Source organism: Periplaneta americana, chromosome 2, assembly GCF_040183065.1.
Source record: "Periplaneta americana isolate PAMFEO1 chromosome 2, P.americana_PAMFEO1_priV1, whole genome shotgun sequence".
In the NCBI taxonomy this organism is placed as follows: Eukaryota; Metazoa; Arthropoda; class Insecta; order Blattodea; family Blattidae; genus Periplaneta; species Periplaneta americana.
This window is the reverse complement of record NC_091118.1, coordinates 25,554,992-25,572,602: the sequence shown is the minus strand read 5'-3', so window position 1 is coordinate 25,572,602 and position 17,611 is coordinate 25,554,992. Positions and strand designations below refer to the sequence as shown.

The 17,611-nt window shown below is 33.9% G+C and overlaps 1 protein-coding gene across 4 annotated transcripts in view; it reads left to right on the top strand.

Moving 5' to 3' along the window:
* Positions 1–17,611, top strand: part of LOC138716478 (zinc finger protein 708-like) — a 49,874-nt gene that overhangs the window by 2,788 nt on the left and 29,475 nt on the right. For 2 of the 4 annotated variants that reach the window (XR_011336675.1, XM_069849635.1), the window contains exons 3-6: positions 894–1,031; positions 1,334–1,413; positions 15,133–15,221; positions 16,844–16,978. Coding sequence is in view for 2 of the 4 variants with exons in the window: in XM_069849635.1 (XP_069705736.1) it covers positions 1,395–1,413; positions 15,133–15,221; positions 16,844–16,978 (243 nt within the window). In the remaining 2 variants the exon portion in view is untranslated. Of the gene's footprint in view, positions 1–893; positions 1,032–1,333; positions 1,414–5,995; positions 11,168–15,132; positions 15,222–16,843; positions 16,979–17,611 lie in introns of those variants that run through there. The other 2 variants (XM_069849627.1, XM_069849609.1) reach the window with 2 other exon arrangements.

Sequence of the window (17,611 nt, the reverse complement as noted above, 5' to 3'; positions counted from 1 at the left end):
TTATTATTATTATTATTATTATTATTATTATTATACTTAAATTGTCATGTGCTGAACTGTTATTGGCCCCTGGCTGTTGTACACCACATTAAACATTAGTAAATAAATAAATATATTATTATTATTATTATTATTATTATTATTATTATTATTATTATTATTATTATACTTAAATTGTCATGTGCTGAACTGTTATTGGCCCCTGGCTGTTGTACAGCACATTAAATATTAGTACGCAAATAAATAACTAAAATAAATTGTTACTATTATTATTATTATCATCATTATTATTATTATTATTATTATTATTATTATTATTGTTGTTATTATTATTATACTTAAATTGTCATGTGCTGAACTGTTATTGGCCCCTGGCTGTTGTACTGCACATTAAATATTAGTACGTAAATAAATAAATAAAATAAATTGTTACTATCATCATCATCATCATCATTATTGTTGTCGACATTGTCATCGTCATTATCATGATCATAATCAACCTTTCAATCTACTGTTAACCTGATCTTCCCTTGGAATTCATCCATCATTTTTTTCATTATTTGGCCTTGTTTTCTTACATATTGTAGTCTGCTACTTTTTTTAATAGAGTATACTTTCAGATCTTGCGAAATCTTGTTTTGCAGATTTCAATCAGTATTTTTCTCTGACTATAATACGTCTGTGTTGTCCAATTTTCGCTATTATGGCACAGGAAGGATTAGTGATGATACACGTACATGAATAATGGAAATAAATATGTGGCAGCTTAACTTCATTGATCTCAACCTTATGCCAACACAGAAACTTTTTTTGTATCTCCATAATTTTTTAACGTTTGGTATTACACTTTATTATTAACTTTTTAAAATATATTAATTATTTTTTTACCTCAGGAAGAAAATTTCACATTTCACAACATGGATGAAATAAAAATGGAGTATGAGTATCCTGTCTATTCTACCAGTCAAGTGGTCAAATATGAAACACCTCCACTTCTGGATCCATTTCCCGCAGTGAAATGTGAACCAGAGGTACGTAGCTTACAGTATATAGTATTATCACTGAAATGAAATCCAATGCTTTACAATTCTAAGTAGAAGTAACAGTGAGATTTTCAGTATTCGATCTTATATGCAGTTAAAAAGCTATTTCTTTCATTGTCACAGTCTCGATATTAAAGGATGAACTGTATCTTTTCTCAGACTTTAGTAAAATACGTTCAATACACAACAAGTAGTATGAAATTGATTTTTCACTCGATGTACACATGCACATTTTATGCATTGTTATCTGTGTTCTCTACATCATTTACAATAGCACTTTCCTTTTGTAGGAAGAGTCATGTGACCTGGATATAGTGAAGGAGGAGCCAAAGCTGGATGTAATGGAAGACGATGGTGGATATTCTAAGTGGTAAGTGAAGTGAAGTGAGAATTTTCAACTTCACCTTTGCCTTTATTGCTTACAAGTAACTTTTGAAATTTATTAGCTATGATAGAGGTATTTTTCACTTTCTTTAAATTTATCGCATTCCCTGTGCTCCTCGGTGGTCTCACTGTAAGCATGCTGGCTGTTGGGTCTGAGGTTCGGGATTTGAAGCAATGTCGAGGACGATAAGATGCTTAATATGGATTCGCTCAGGAGAGAAGTAAATCTGTGGGTTCCATGTCTCAGATTTACGGCAGGAAAAATGATTTTGTCCCTAGTGAAATGCTACAGGCAAAATTTGTTTTCATATCTTTCCTGTGTTCAATTGTGTGATGCAGAATGTTCGCTCACTATCTTTCCTGTTCGTTGTGTCCGGCACATAATACAATAAGACATTTTAAAATTATATTATATATTATTATTATTATTATTATTATTATTATTATTATTATTATTATTATTATTATTATTGTTATTGTGCCGAACTGTAATGGGCCATTGGCTTAGTACAGCACATTAAATATAAGTAAATAAATAAATAAAATTAATAATAATAATAATAATAATTATTATTATTATTATTATTATTATTATTATTATTATTATTGGCATTGGAGAATTGATTGTTATTCATAGGTTCATTACGTTCGTTAGACAGACATAAATCTTACAACAAATTTTATTTTATTTAGACTACTCAAATTTCATTGCCGTAATTCATGTATAGACGTTGCACGCAATTATGGGGGTTTCGACAATTTCTGTCTCACTTTTTATGCCTAAGACTTGACATTTTTCTTTTTTATATTTGAGGAGCTCCGAAACAAAACCCGTTAAGTTCACAAATCATAAATTTTCAGGAAAGACGAAAAACGTCTACAGCTTAAACTATTGCATAAAAAAATTAAAAGAAACCACTACTGTAAAAAGGACTCTTTCTTGATAACAAAATGACTAGCGCTGAAAATCAGTTGCATCTAAATTAGGAATAATGGCAACTTAAAAAAAAATTTCGGCTGGACTTAACTTGTTTTGTTCCATTCAGGTGGACAAAACCATTTTAGAAACGGATGCTAACGAAATACAAGTATGTACTTTACGAAATCAAGTTTACTAAATCAAAATTAACTCGTACCAGTACATGTGACAGTGATTGTTAATGAATTAATGGTCCATAAATTATGACCATTATGCTTTAGTCATGTTCACAAGCAAATCAAAACACAAAAGAAAGTGCTATATCATTCCAAAACCTTCTCCCTTATCAAGACAATCACATCTTTCATTTTTCTCTTCATTCCGTGTCATTTTTCTTATAATCAACAATGTTTGCTTAAAACTGTAGTTTTGGCATGTTCCTCCACTCATCTCCAGATCATTGTTTCAACAAACAGTCCACATCAGCCTTCTTTGCAGTTTTCACATTACCTGGGCAAACTGGCATGTTCAAGGGTTGAGTTGTATCTTCCACATGACAACCTCTCTTTAACAGCGATTTCGAACGTCTATGATGATCAAGTCTATATGACAGATTCATTGCTACATTTACATTCGTTTTACCTGCCTTTATTTTCTTCATCAAACGTATCGTTTTCATAATACTGATCCCTTCCTGCTTATGAACTTCGGAGGTAAATGCACTGAAATCTTGAACTTTCTAATCTATCCCCAGAAAGGAAACTTTGTCCACATTACGACAGAAATTGTGGTAGTCTTTAGCCATAAATATTTCAGAGTGCCTTCGCAATGCTTTTTCTATTATGTCAAATGCCTTACCTGTTGGGAGGATATGAATGGCCTCGACCAGGAAAAATCATACATATGTCTTTCACAGATTGCGGTGATTTTTGCAGAAGCCACCACTAGGGAGCATGTACAAGAATAGAATTTCGATTTTGACCTCCACACCTGTCGGGAACTAGCCTTTTAATGAAGACAGCTTCATCAAAATTCTGTCTGCTAAGAAAATTTGTAACTGAAGCTACTTCTTTTACTCCTTGGCTTGCCTGATTTTCAGTTCAGCAATAAAAGTTAGGGGATTTGTTCTCAACGTCTGTAATACAGAATACGTAGAATCTAATCTAACCTAACATAAAAGCCTCACTTATTGGTAGTTTCGGCCACAGCTGAACCTGTTGGAAATCGAAACAAAGTGTGTCAACATTTTGTAGAATTTGTTTGCTTTGATTTTGTGGACGATGAGTGCAGCACGAGTTTCTTCCTTTTTCTTACCGCTGACAGAGGATTACACTTCATGATGCATTCTTACACAATATCTACATGTCTGTAGAAGGTGTACCAAACCCCAAGTTGAATTCAGTGGAAAAGATGTTGTAAAAGAACCACCATTTTACTTTCAAAGAGTCTGACACTGGAAATATAAATTTTGTGTAGTTTGCTTATACTGAGATTTGAAAGAAAGTACAATCTCATACTTTTTCCGAGAGAGTAGTGGCTTTCGCATGCTTTCAAGTTTGATATAAATGTAATAACAGATCGTCTCTTTTTTGAGACCGTTTTGACCTACGATCCTCGCCCAATCTTTCCTTAGTGGGCTTTCCAGCCAGTGTGTTGGATGCTATAATTTTCAGTCGACATTGACCAATAACGACGAGAACACGAAAGAATGAACAGATTGGAATCTCCTCATTATTGGCACCTCTTACCTACAATAATAATAATAATAATAATAATAATAATAATAATAATAATAATAATAATAATAGAAAAAATAATAAAATTTTTAAATGTGATTATAGTCGCTCTAACAACTTGGTTATATCGCGACATAACCAAGTGTAACATAGTATTGAGTATCTTTAGGGTAATATATTTGATCTGCTGTGGATTTTAAAAACTTAAAATCCACCACCTGGGGCGGGTTTGACCACGCAACCTTTGAGTTCATTGGCGAGTACACTACCAATGTGCTACCCAGGTCGGAAATAATATTTTTGAGACGCTTACAAATGCATAAATTATTATGTACGCTATCATGAACATGACTACATTCAAAAACATTCTTACTATATATTTTACAAGACTGTTCAATTTTCCGAAATCGTGTTTTCGTTGACGTCGCCTCTTCGTGGATTAAACAGACATCAATGAACCAAGAAGCCTGTCTTATTCCACTTTGTTGCAATGTGCATAAACCTTTTTTCCTGGCTTTATAAAACTATATACGGGGATCGAACAGGATTTGAAATGCCCTTCCTTGTGACTACTGGGAGGTTCAAATTCCATGAGACCGTGATCCTTATCATTATAATATCTAGAATAAAATTGTGGAGTCGTATATCCATGACATTTTTACGAACAATTTAACTCAGGACTACATTATTTTCATTTAATTTACGATGGAGATTTAATATTAAATATTGTACCTGGCTTCATATTCTCTTTTTCACATTGTCTCTGTCATTAATTTCCTCTTTCTGGACCCTAGAGATCCCTCTAAGACAGACACACTTCCCTCCATGCCACATACTACTAGAGCACTACTGCGAGACTGACTTATTTTCTACGAATACAATTTTATTCTCCTGCTTAAATTATTAAAAATGTGTAATTTTATACACCAACAATGATGCCATTACAGTAACAATGATATGCCTGCAGCAGCAGATGCAGCTGCAACAATGAACTAATAAAATTATTAGTATTATGTGGCTGCAGAATAAACAGAAGTCTGAGTCTGTTGACTTAACGGGGTTTGTTCCAACTGGAGCGGTGGACTGGATGGATTATGAAACAAACTCTCGATTTCGACCGCATTTTTAACAGGGATGCAACAGAGTTAGAACCGAATAGAGACTGTAGATCGATGCAGGACATTTCGTAGAGTAAGAATCCATTTCAAACTCAATTTTGATCGGAGGTGGACTTAACGGGTTTTGTTTCGGAGCTCCTCATTTCATCTTGCTTGAGGTTTAGTATTTGTCATTTTTTAAAGTTACGTATGGTTTATAAGCAAATGGCACGCTCTAAAGCTAATACTTAAAATGAAGAAATCCTCATTCTTTAAAATTGAATTATAATACGATTAGAGCATTATACAAAGTGTGTTAAAAGTTGCTTTCCCCAAACAGTTCCTCACATTTAATTACATTCAATTTACATTTGACTGCACATTCCTTTACAGATTTTGTTCGAAATGGAAGCCCTGTTTCTCGATACATAATGTGATCTTACTGTGCTTTTACAAACGTTGTAGCACAAAACACGTTGTTCTGTGGTTAATTTTCGATTCGTTGCAAGAAACTAGCAGGTATTGCATAGAGACGCAACATAACACAATAAAACAACACGACAATTACAAGACATGGCATTGGAAAAATAGTTGACACACGAACATGGTTGTCAACCCACCACTTATTACATCTGCTATTCATTTATTCAAGTTATGACATCTGTATATGTGTACAAGTATGAAACCTAAGAATGAATAATGGGGAAAGTGACTTTTGACCCACTTTGTATATACACTTCTTTTATATTTTAACATGATTCTAAGAGTGTGGGGGCCAGTCTTCACAGTCATGGGCATACATCTTGATATTTACAGGTACATGCAATCGGAGTGCCTTACAGACATTGGAAATGATGATGGCAGTGACTGCAAAGTTTCAATACAGGACTCAAACTTGTACATGCAGACACGAATAGATAATTTGTATACAATCGGTGATAATGCACTATCAAATAATACTTGGCCCCAAACACAACTAGAGAAGGGATACCAGTTACTTCAAGAAAATACAGTGAAACAAGGAAGCAGTCATTTGGGATTAAATTGTTACAAGTGTGGCTTATGTAGCAAGAGTTTTTCCGAAAAACACGTCTTAGATACCCATTTATTAATTCACAATGAAGACGAGTCATACAAATGCAACCGTGTCCAAGAGTATTCACTTCCTTTGTCTAATAATCTTCGAGAATCTACGGACATAGAGGAAAACCGTTATAAGTGCCCTACATGTGGGCAAGGTTTTAAAGGTCTTAATCATCTCACAGCACATAAATCAACTCACAATACTGAGAGGCCTTTCAAATGTGACATCTGTGAAAAAGCTTTTACTGTGAAGAAGAACCTTGTAGCACACAAATTAACACACACTGGTGAAAAACCGTATAAGTGCGATATTTGTGAAAAGACGTTTACTTTGAAGGGAAACCTCGTAGTGCATAAGTTAAAACACACAGGCGAAAAACCTTTCACATGCGATGTATGTGGAAAGAAGTTCACAGAAAAGTGTAATCTAAAAAATCATTTTTTAATACACTCCGGGGAAAAACCGTACAAATGCGACTTTTGCCAAAAGAGTTTTAGACAAAATGTTGCTCTCCTAAAACACAACCTAATACATACAGGGGAGATGCCTTTTAAGTGTGATATTTGCGGTAAGAATTTTAGGCATAGACAGGGGCTAACATCACACACATTGACACACACAAACGAAAAACCTCACAAATGTGACATGTGTGCAAAAAGCTTTATAAGGAGCCATAGACTTCTAGAACATAAATTAGCACACAACAAGAAAAAGTCTTACAAGTGCCCTGTTTGTGGTGAATGCTTCGGTCATAAGCATGTTCTTCTAGAACATAAATTGACACATAATGGCGAGAGGCCTTTCCAGTGCCCCGTTTGCGAAAAGTGTTTTGGGCTAAAGAAGTATCTTGATAGGCATAAATTAATACATTCAGGGGAAAAACCTTTTAAATGCCCAATATGTGAGAAGTGTTTTGGTCATACCAACAGTCTTTCAGCACACAAATTAATACACACTGTGGAAAAGCTTCACAAGTGTGACGTTTGTGAGAAAACTTTCAAACAAAAAAGGTATCTTTTAGTACATGCATTAGTGCATGCAGGGGAGAAAATCTGGAAATGCGATATTTGTGGGAAAAGTTTTACACTAAAGAAATACCTTACAGGGCATGCATCAAGGCACAAAAAGGATACGTTATAAATTTGAATATCTTGAACATTCTTCTCTCATATCCTGAAAGATTTAAGGTTACTGTAATAATGTCGGATATACTGTAAAATGGCGGCTAAAGCAAGGAGATGCACTATCACCTTTACTTTTTAACTTTGCTCTAGAGTATGCCATTAGGAAAGTCCAGGATAACAGAGAGGGTTTGGAATTGAACGGGTTACATCACTGCTTGTCTATGCGGATGACGTGAATATGTTAGGAGAAAATCCACAAACGATTAGGGAAAACACGGGAATTTTACTGGAAGCATGTAAAGAGATAGGTTTGGAAGTAAATCTCGAAAAGACAAAGTATATGATTATGTCTCGTGACCAGAACATTGTACGAAATAGAAATATAAAAAGTGGAAATTTATCTTCTGAAGATGTGGAGAAGTTCAAATATCTTGGAGCAACAGTAACAAATATAAATGACACTCGGGAGGAAATTAAACGCAGAATAAATATGGGAAATGCCTGTTATTATTCGGTTGAGAAGCTTTTATCATCCAGTCTGCTGTCAAAAAATATGAAAGTTAGAATTTATAAAACAGTTATATTACCGGTTGTTCTGTATGGTTGTGAAACTTGGACTCTCACTTTGAGAGAGGAACATAGGTTAAGGGTGTTTGAGAATAAGGTGCTTAGGAAAATATTTGGGGCTAAGAGGGATGAAGTTACAGGAGAATGGAGAAAGTTACACAACACAGAACTGCACGCATTGTATTCTTCATCTGACATAATTAGGAACATAAAATCCAGACGTTTGAGATGGGCAGGACATGTAGCACGTATGGGCGAATCTAGAGTCCATATAGAGTGTTAGTTGGGAGGCCGGAGGGAAAAAGACCTTTAGGGAGGCCGAGACGTAGATGGGAAGATAATATTAAAATGGATTTGAGGGAGGTGGGATATGATGATAGAGAATGGATTAATCTTGCTCAGGATAGGGACCAATGGCGGGCTTATGTGAGTGCAGCAATGAACCTCCGGGTTCCTTAAAAGCCAGTAAGTAAGTATACCGTAAAATGGGGTAACTTTGCACCATCTATGAAAAACTTATTATATAGGTCTAGGGATGTTTACGTGAACCAAATTGATCTGTTCATCACTTCCACCAATAGATGGTATATGTGTACAATATTTTGCGACTGTTCGTGGTCATAGAATTTGTTATGGTATTTCTATATCTTAACAACAGAACGTGTGCATAATTTGATTGAAATATATATGAAATTAAATACCTTTCATCACAGATGGTGTGAACAATCTCTAGCTAAGTTACACGTGTATCTGTTCCTTATTCATCCATTTAGACTTTATAGTTTCGCTTGTGCAGCTATTTTGTCGGTAAATGGTGTTACAGAATAATTTTCTAATCAAGGTGAATTTGAGGCTAAATTGGGGTTACTTTGCACCATAACACAAACTAAGATTTTTTAAAATTTTAATTGTATTATTTTCATTTGAGGGCCTTCCATGAAGCTTAAAAACATTTACTATAATTCACACTTTGTGTTACAGCTAAATTACTTGAATTTGTTTTTCTTTTTATTACATATTAAAGTCATACATGGTCTCTCGCTGCCAAACTTAGTAACAATCTCCAAATATGCCAAAGGAAAATGTTGAGAAGGATACTAGGTTTATCACTGAGGGACAAAGTTCCAAATGAAGTACTCCAAAAGATGTCAGCAATTGGTTCGGCTGGGACGGGTACCAGGGAATAACAACAAACAGTGCTATCATCAAGGTAGTGACAAAATCATTCAAATCCTGCAAATGTACTGAAAGGGAGGATATTATGGAATATGAATGGGAGGATATAATTGGGAGAGTAAATCTATGCAAGAAAGTATCAAGAAAGGGCTTGTTTATATTCCATTCCAGAACTTGACACAAAATAATATGTATAATTTTTTACAGTTATTCACGTGCTGTTATCTCGACTTGTCATTCGAAAGAGCTGAAAATATTTTTGAAACAACATTTTAGAACAATGTGATCACTTATATTGAAATTTTGTGTAGTTTTTTTTTCAAAACGTTTTGTCCGTGTTACTATTTATAGCAGTTTTTTAATCTGTGCTTCCATTTTTTTCTCTTCCTGATACATTATTTTTTCGTTGTTTAACATTTGTATGGTGCAATGTAACACCAGCAGTGGCAAACTTTGCACCACCCCTCTTAAAACTCTGGCGGTGCAAAGTAACCCCAATTATGGGTAACTTTGCACCAATTTTTTGCAGATTATAAATTTCAAAACACATTTATTTTCGAAGATATGACTGGCTAAATACATTCCCGCAAATTCCTAGAACGTAAAAAATAAATACTCATCTCAAAATTAGATATTTAGAGACTACATACAGACTGAAAACAAATTTTTAACTGGAAAATGGTGCAAAGTTACCACATTTTATGTTACTAAAATGTAAATAATATTAAGGACGAGTTTGGTTTCGTGAGAGGATATTCTCGACAAAGCATTACATATTTATTATAATTGCGTAATCACCTCTTTCACTAGGGAGTAATATAATGATATTAAAAATAACTTTGTTCTGGGCTTCTGTTCGTTATACAAGGAACTGACTTTCAAATTTATCACGACATGTGTTTGTAGTGTTACTTATAGCAAGGAAAGCGTCTCTTAATTTTTGTCGTTCACAACATTAAGTTTATATGAAATATCAATTTAAATAACTTATGTTGTTGTTGTTGTTTTCTAATGCCAAGCGTTTGACAATAAAGTCATTTGACCTCTTGCACTCCAATATTTTTCAAAGATATTATCATGACCAGCCACTGAAGCACAGATTTTGAGGTGTTCCGAATCCATTTCCTGGTTTGAGTTGCACAATGGGCAGTTAGGGGACTGATATATTCCAATTCTATGCAAGTGTTTGGCCAAACAATCATGGCCTGTTGCCAATCTAAATGCAGCTACAGACGATTTTCGTGGTAAATCGGGAATTAACTGTGGATTATGATGCAGAGAGTTCCATTTTTTCCCTTGAGATTGTGTTATCAAATTTTGTTTGTTGAAGTCTAAGTATGTAGATTTAATAAATCTTTTCACATAGTAATACGTAGATTTAGTAACAGGTCTGTAAGTAGCAGTGCTGGCCTTCCTAGGGAGTAATACATAATGATATTAAAAATAACTTTGTTCTGGTCTTCTGTTTGTTATACAAGGAATTGACCAAATTTATCACGACCTGTGTTTGTAGTGTTACTTTTAGCAAGGAAAGCATCTCTTAATTTTTGTCATTTACAAAATTAAGTTTATGGAAATATCAATTTAAATAACTTACGAAATACACTATACTCTTGCTAATCCAGTATCTCAATTTTCATAGTGTACTTCCTGTCACTTGTACTGTAATGGTATTCTGGGAAATTTACATTGATGCCATGTGTTATACTGTATTACTTTTACACTCATGTACAGTCCTAGAGAAAAGTTTTCTCACACAGATACTTTATAAGTCCCTACAGACCTGTTACTAAATATACGTATTACTCTGTGAAAAGATTAAGTCTACATATTTAGACTTCAACAAACAAAATTTGATAACACAATCTCAAGGGAAAAAACAGAACTTTCTGGATCATAATCCACAGTTAATTCCCGATTTACCACGCAGATCGTCTGTAGCTGCATTTAGATTGGCAACAGGCCATGACTGTTTGGCCAAACACCTGTATAGAATTGGAATATATCAATACCCTAACTGCCCATTGTGAAATTCAAACCAAGAAATGGATTCGGAACACCTCAAAATCTGTGGTTCAGTGGCTGACCATGACAATATCTTCGAAAAATGTTGGAGTACAAGAGGTCATATGGCTTTATTATCAAACGCCTGGCATTAGAAAACAACAACAACTACTACTACTACTACTACTACTACTACTACTACTACTACTATTTGAAGAGTCCACTGCAAGAATGATGGATGTCATTTGGGATACATTTTTCAGGAAAAGCAATTGAAAGTTTGAAATACTTAGCGCTCAAAGCTTAACTATGATTTTCCGATCATTACTGAACAATGACTATCAGTGTTAATGCCATATAACTCTCTATGTACATTCTATATGTCTTAAGCTATGCATTGACAGTCTTGGTTCATTTTCGACAAGAAAGTGACATCCATCGTTCTTGCAGTGGACTCTTCATTTTATAAATCCCAGAAATGATGCAGTTCGCATGATCAGACACACAATGGAACAAAACGAATTTTATTACCTCAACTAGTCGTTCTCTTTTGAACTAGGTCTCTCGTCCTCTGATCATGTGCACTGCCTCTTTTCTGTGACTTATAAAGTATCTGTCTGACAAAACCTTTTTTCTAAAACTGTACATATATACATGCAGCCACATATGCAACGTCCTAATTTCGATTTAGTAGCGCAAGTGGAGTGGTTGATGCAGCTTATAGCATTAAATCTAGTCATATTTTTAGCACTCTCGCTAATCCAGTACCTTCTATGCAAGGAATGGTCGGATTATCGAGAGTCTATTATATTTTTCTTGTATTTGTGACTTTATCTTAATTCTTATAGTGTCTTACACACTTACACTGATAACTAGTACACTTCATTCATAAGTAACGTCATTTATATTGTTACAATGTATAGTTTCTATTATCGATTACCAACTTTCCTTTTATTTGATTAACTCCTCGACATATTAGACAGTATCAGCATTCCCACATTGCAATGTCGTTTTTCTTATCCTTTTCTCTTTTACGTCCAAGGATTTCTAGAACAAGGTTGACTAGTCAGTCGGTGAGAGTATTCCAGAGCACTATGCAAACTGACACTTAGTTTTTCTGGCACTTGCCAGCTAGAACAGTAAATAAGTAGCATTAAACTTTTTGGTGTGTTATTTTGACTTTTATTTCTATATTGGATAACTTTCTGGCCTCCTATTTCACATATCTTTGTTATTTCTATATTTTCTTTACCATCTGTATACAATGTTTAACAGTTTCCACTTTTTGTGTAATTTGTTGTATGTTTTATGACTAGATCGTGTCAATTTTAATTGTGACTTCTGGTTTACAGCTGTATGTTCACAAATTTTGTCATTTCCTATTTATATGTTCTCTCTTTCTAGACCAGATTGCTTTACTTTGTTATACTTCTTGGTACAAACTAGCGTATAATATATTAAACTTTTCTTTAATTTGAAAGAGTAAAGATCAATAATTGTTTGCGTCTGCAATTGTCATGTACCACCAGAAGTCTTATTTCTTTCTATTGTGGAATGTGAATGTTCCCTTTCACATGATCATGGTTACATGAATGGGGTTCATCCCCTCCAGTCCTGTACTTCCTTCTATGGAGAGACACTTGTCACTTGATACATAGTGGATACCAGTTACATTTAACTTGTGTTTTTAGTTGTAATTAAGATTATATATTAACTGAAGCTTAATAAATACAGAAGAAACTATTCCACTCCTTACAAGCATTTGCTTTTCATTTTCCATAATCTTCCCAATTTATTGTTTGCGTAATCCCCGTATTACTCTGATTTGACAATGAGTTGTCTGCCTTTTAATGGCTCTCCTTGTGTTGTGTGTTATCCACTTTGTATCAACTAAGTTACCTTCAAAACCCTGTTCTTTTAATTAGATATTATGTCATTGTTGCTTTGTTTGGTTTTATATCTTCAATTATTCATAATACAAAATGTGAGCTCAAAATTTTGAATGAATATAATAACAATGATTATATTAGGACAAGTCAAAGATAATTTATACTTTTATATATCATTATAAATGGAATTTACCGCACATTAACTTTTCATTTCATGTGTTCGTCTAAAATGCGACTCTTTTATTTCCTTGCCAATGTTCAACCATTATTCCCTCAGCTGTTCTCTGAGTATCCTTTATTCATTTCATGATGTGTGTAAAGAAATAGCGCATTGTAGTTTCATCACAGTCTAGTATATACAGTCACGAAGCTTGAGTTTATGAGGGTACTAGGAACAATAGACTATTCAGGTACTATATCACATTGTCTGCAATGAGGCGATAGTAGCAATCCTAGTAGTTAGCAACTATCTATGGATGCATATTTACTACGTATTGAGCTTCGTGACTGTATATACTAGACTGTGGTTTTATCATATGAAGAGCTTGCGGGAAAAAACGATGAATGTCACATTTCTATTAAGGATTACATAATGATCTAATTGAGTCTAAAACTACAAGATGTATTGCTGTTTCTATAGAAAATAAAGGAAAGGATTACTGTATTCGTGGTGATAATTCTCCTTTTTGCCATTTTTCATAAGAACAACATTAAATTTTGCAGTGATCCATTGAATTAGATAATGACATCAACCTTAAGAAAACTGACATTCATCATTTTTCCCGCAAACTCTTCAGTACTTCTTGCGTTTTGTTTATTGGTTCTGGAAATCGTAATTGATCCCATTATAATGTTTACTAAATAAGAAACAATAATTGTAATCGGAATAAAAAATGTTGGTACACTATACTTCGTTCATTTGTCTCATATTTTTCTCCTCCCTATGTATACTGCACATTTTGCCATTTGTTTTGGCATCAAATATAGTGTAATGTATGTGATGAATTTCAAATGATGTGCAAACCTTCATAATCATGTAAAGGATAATGCTAAAGAAGAAAATAAAGGGAAGTAAATCATATATATACTTGTTCAAATTAAGCTATGTCAGATGACACATCCAAACCACTTCCATGATTAAAAGAGGAATAGCAATGAAACAAATTCCAGAACCAAACGATATGTCATTAGAACATGGAATACAATTTGAAAAGTAGAAAGCTGTAATCAAACGTGCCCAAAAATATTCAGGTGATAAGTTATCTGGAAAGATGGTTAAATATATAAAGTTATATTTCAAAGCTCCCGGTATGTGACAGAGAAGGAGGGGAAGAGTTATGATGAAAATGTGATTTTCTGGAGGAACCTGACTTGAAAATTATTGAAAGGGAACCGCCAAATATTGTTTACATTATTTGCAAGTGAAATAAGATATCTTTTGCAGAAATTTTAGAGGGAAATATTTAAATTAATTAGGTTTTTTTTTTTTTACTTTCATTTAATTGTAACTCATTTTCTCCTAATTAAACATAAAATAATTAATCGTATATTATAACAATTTATAAGAGAAAGTACCTATAGTTTATATTGCTCTGGCAGTAACCATAAAAAAGACTGAAAGTTTGCCACAATATAATTGGCAGTATAGACTAGATCAGTGATATTCATACTCCCAAATTACATTTTTTAAATCTTTTTTTTACTTTCGTACTCCCAAATTGCATTGCAGTTATATAAGAAATAACAAGAGACTATGATTTATGTTGTATGCAAAATAAATTATTATTATCATTATTATTATTATTATTATTATTATTATTATTATTATTACAGTAGTTAAGGGTGCAATGACAATAATAGTAATGAATTATGTAAAATATTATTAAAGCAAGGGAAACCAGGAGTTGATATTGTAAAAGAAAATATGTAAATTGCAAGAAAAAACAATCAAGTAGTTTTAAAATAAATATATCGGCATATTTTATTAATATGCCGTGTCAATGCCACATGGATAATACGTAACTCCAATGTAGATGAAAAATGTTGCAGGTCGTATAATTGCTATATTCACATGAGGATTACCGGTATATTCTTAATTTATCTTTGCAGTTGTAATGGACGATATCAAAGTGAAACCCGAAATTGACCCACTGGCTCTACCAAAGGAAGACACAAATATAGAAGAGTGTTTGCCAACGGTAAATGCTACAGTATAGATTTTCTATTATTCTTGGACTTAGTATTATTTAAAACACATACAGAAGACATCACTGCTGTATATACTTTCATGTCCACACCTGTGGAGTAACGGTTTGCACGTCTAGCCGCGAAACCAGGTGGCCCGGGTTCGATTCCCGGTCGGGGCAAGTTACGTGGTTGAGGTTTTTTCCGGGGTTTTCCCTCAATCCAATATGAGCAAATGCTGGGTAACTTCCGGTGCTGGACCCCGGACTCATTTCACCGGCATTATCACCTTCATCGCATTCAGACGCTAAATAACCTAGATGTTGATAAAGCGTCGTAAAATAACCTACTAAAATATATATATATATATATATATATATATATATATATATATATATATGCTTTCATGATTCAATTATTTTCTTGATGTTCTGCTGCCAAGTAGGAGTATAGTTTCATAATTCCAAAGTATTCTCACTGATTTATCAAAAAACTTATTAATTGTTAAATAATTTACAATATTCAGAGATCTGCTTGTCAAAATATAAAATTTTCTGGTTTTCTCAACATCATGGCATCACAGTACCGGTAGTTACATGATGTCCTAAAGAATCACTTGAGTTGCACTTGAGTGGGAAAAATCCCTTGAAATTATTGAAATCAACTTTACTGGGAGTTATACCTGAAAGCTTGATTTGCATAATACACGTCACTGTTCGTTAACAGAAAACCACAATTTAAGTCACACAGAGTTAGTGTGCACAATGTGCACTCAATGTTGGTTGCTTGACATTAGAAAACAACATAATGCATAAACTTCACATCATCATTATATTCATGTGTGGAGAACAATAGACTTTGTGGGAGTACAGGTTAGGTTAGGTTAAATGGGAATGGAATATCACAAACAGGAGATTACTTATTATTATGGTGCAGGAAACAATAATCACCAACTAGGAACAGGATTCTTTATTCATAAAAGAATAAAATCGGCAGTAAAAAAGGTCGAATTTATTAATGACAAGTTACCATATTTAGTACTTAAGGGTAGATAGATGGTGTGATATTGTAGTTATAAATGCTCACGCCTGTACAGAAGAGAATGACGACCATATAAAGGATAGCTTCTATGAGGAATTGGAACACACTTGATCAGTTATATAGATATCACATGAAAATTTTATTGGGGGATTTCAATGCTAAAGTAGGACTAGAGGATATTTTTAAACCGTACAGCAATGCATATAGAGTGTTAGTTGGGAGGCCAGAGGGGAAAAAGACCTTTAGGAACGCCAAGACGTACATGGGAAGATGATATTAAAATTGATTTGAGGAGGGAGGTGGGTTATGATGGTAAAGACTGGATTAATCTTGCTCAGAATAGGGACCAATATCGGGCTTATGTGAGGGTGGCAATGAACCTCCAGGTTCCTTAAAAGCCAGTAAGTACGGCACCAATGACTGAATAAAATAGTAGGGAATTCATTGTCTGAACAGAAGTTATTATGTATATTTACTATTACAAGTTTTTTTTGAGTATCTGTACTGGTAACTAATTTTGTTTCGTTCACATTGTTGTGTATGTTGTGTAACATTCCATACTTCACTGTTAACATGTATTCCTTTCTTCCCCCAGGAAGGAAATTCGTTGCTACAATCTGTGGTTGGAATAAAAGTCGAGTACGAGGACTCCAACAATCCTTATTCAATGGTGACACCTGAAAGATCTCCAGTTCCTTTCTCCCTTTACGCAGTAAAATGTGAACCTGAGGTAAGTAGCATTCACTCCAGCCTGACTCCAATTTTGTTGCTGCTTACCACTTAACAACACTTAACCATTTGCGAATACTTGTGTGTTCTTCTGTCCCACATTGACCTCGCTGACTGCAGATGTCTTCATTGTATTCCACCTCTTTTTGTGTTTTGCGTTACAATAGAAGCATATTCCCCCTCCCTATTTACAGAATTTGATATATTTTCTTATTACGAAATAACTTAATGATATCGTACCACTTTTTCCACATACAGTAGACTTTTGCTAATCTGGCTATTCCTTGCACAAAGGGGTGCCGGATTACTGATAGTGCTAAAATGTCGTTAAATTTAATGTTATAATGTGCCAATCACTCCACTTGTACTTCTAAATTGGAACTAGAACGTTCCACACATGGCCAGTGCGTGTATACGTATATAAGTATATAGTGAATCCCAAGGAACATGTAAAACTTTAAAATTCTTTTGCAGAACAAAAAGTTACATTTGTTCAGATCAAATTTCTGCACATTTAAAGGACAAAACTAAAATTCTTTCAATCATTTATTATCATAATACACTGCTCTCTTAATTGATTGAGCATATTGAGAATTAAATCATTTGTTTTCCCAAGACATGCTCTGAAATGTTT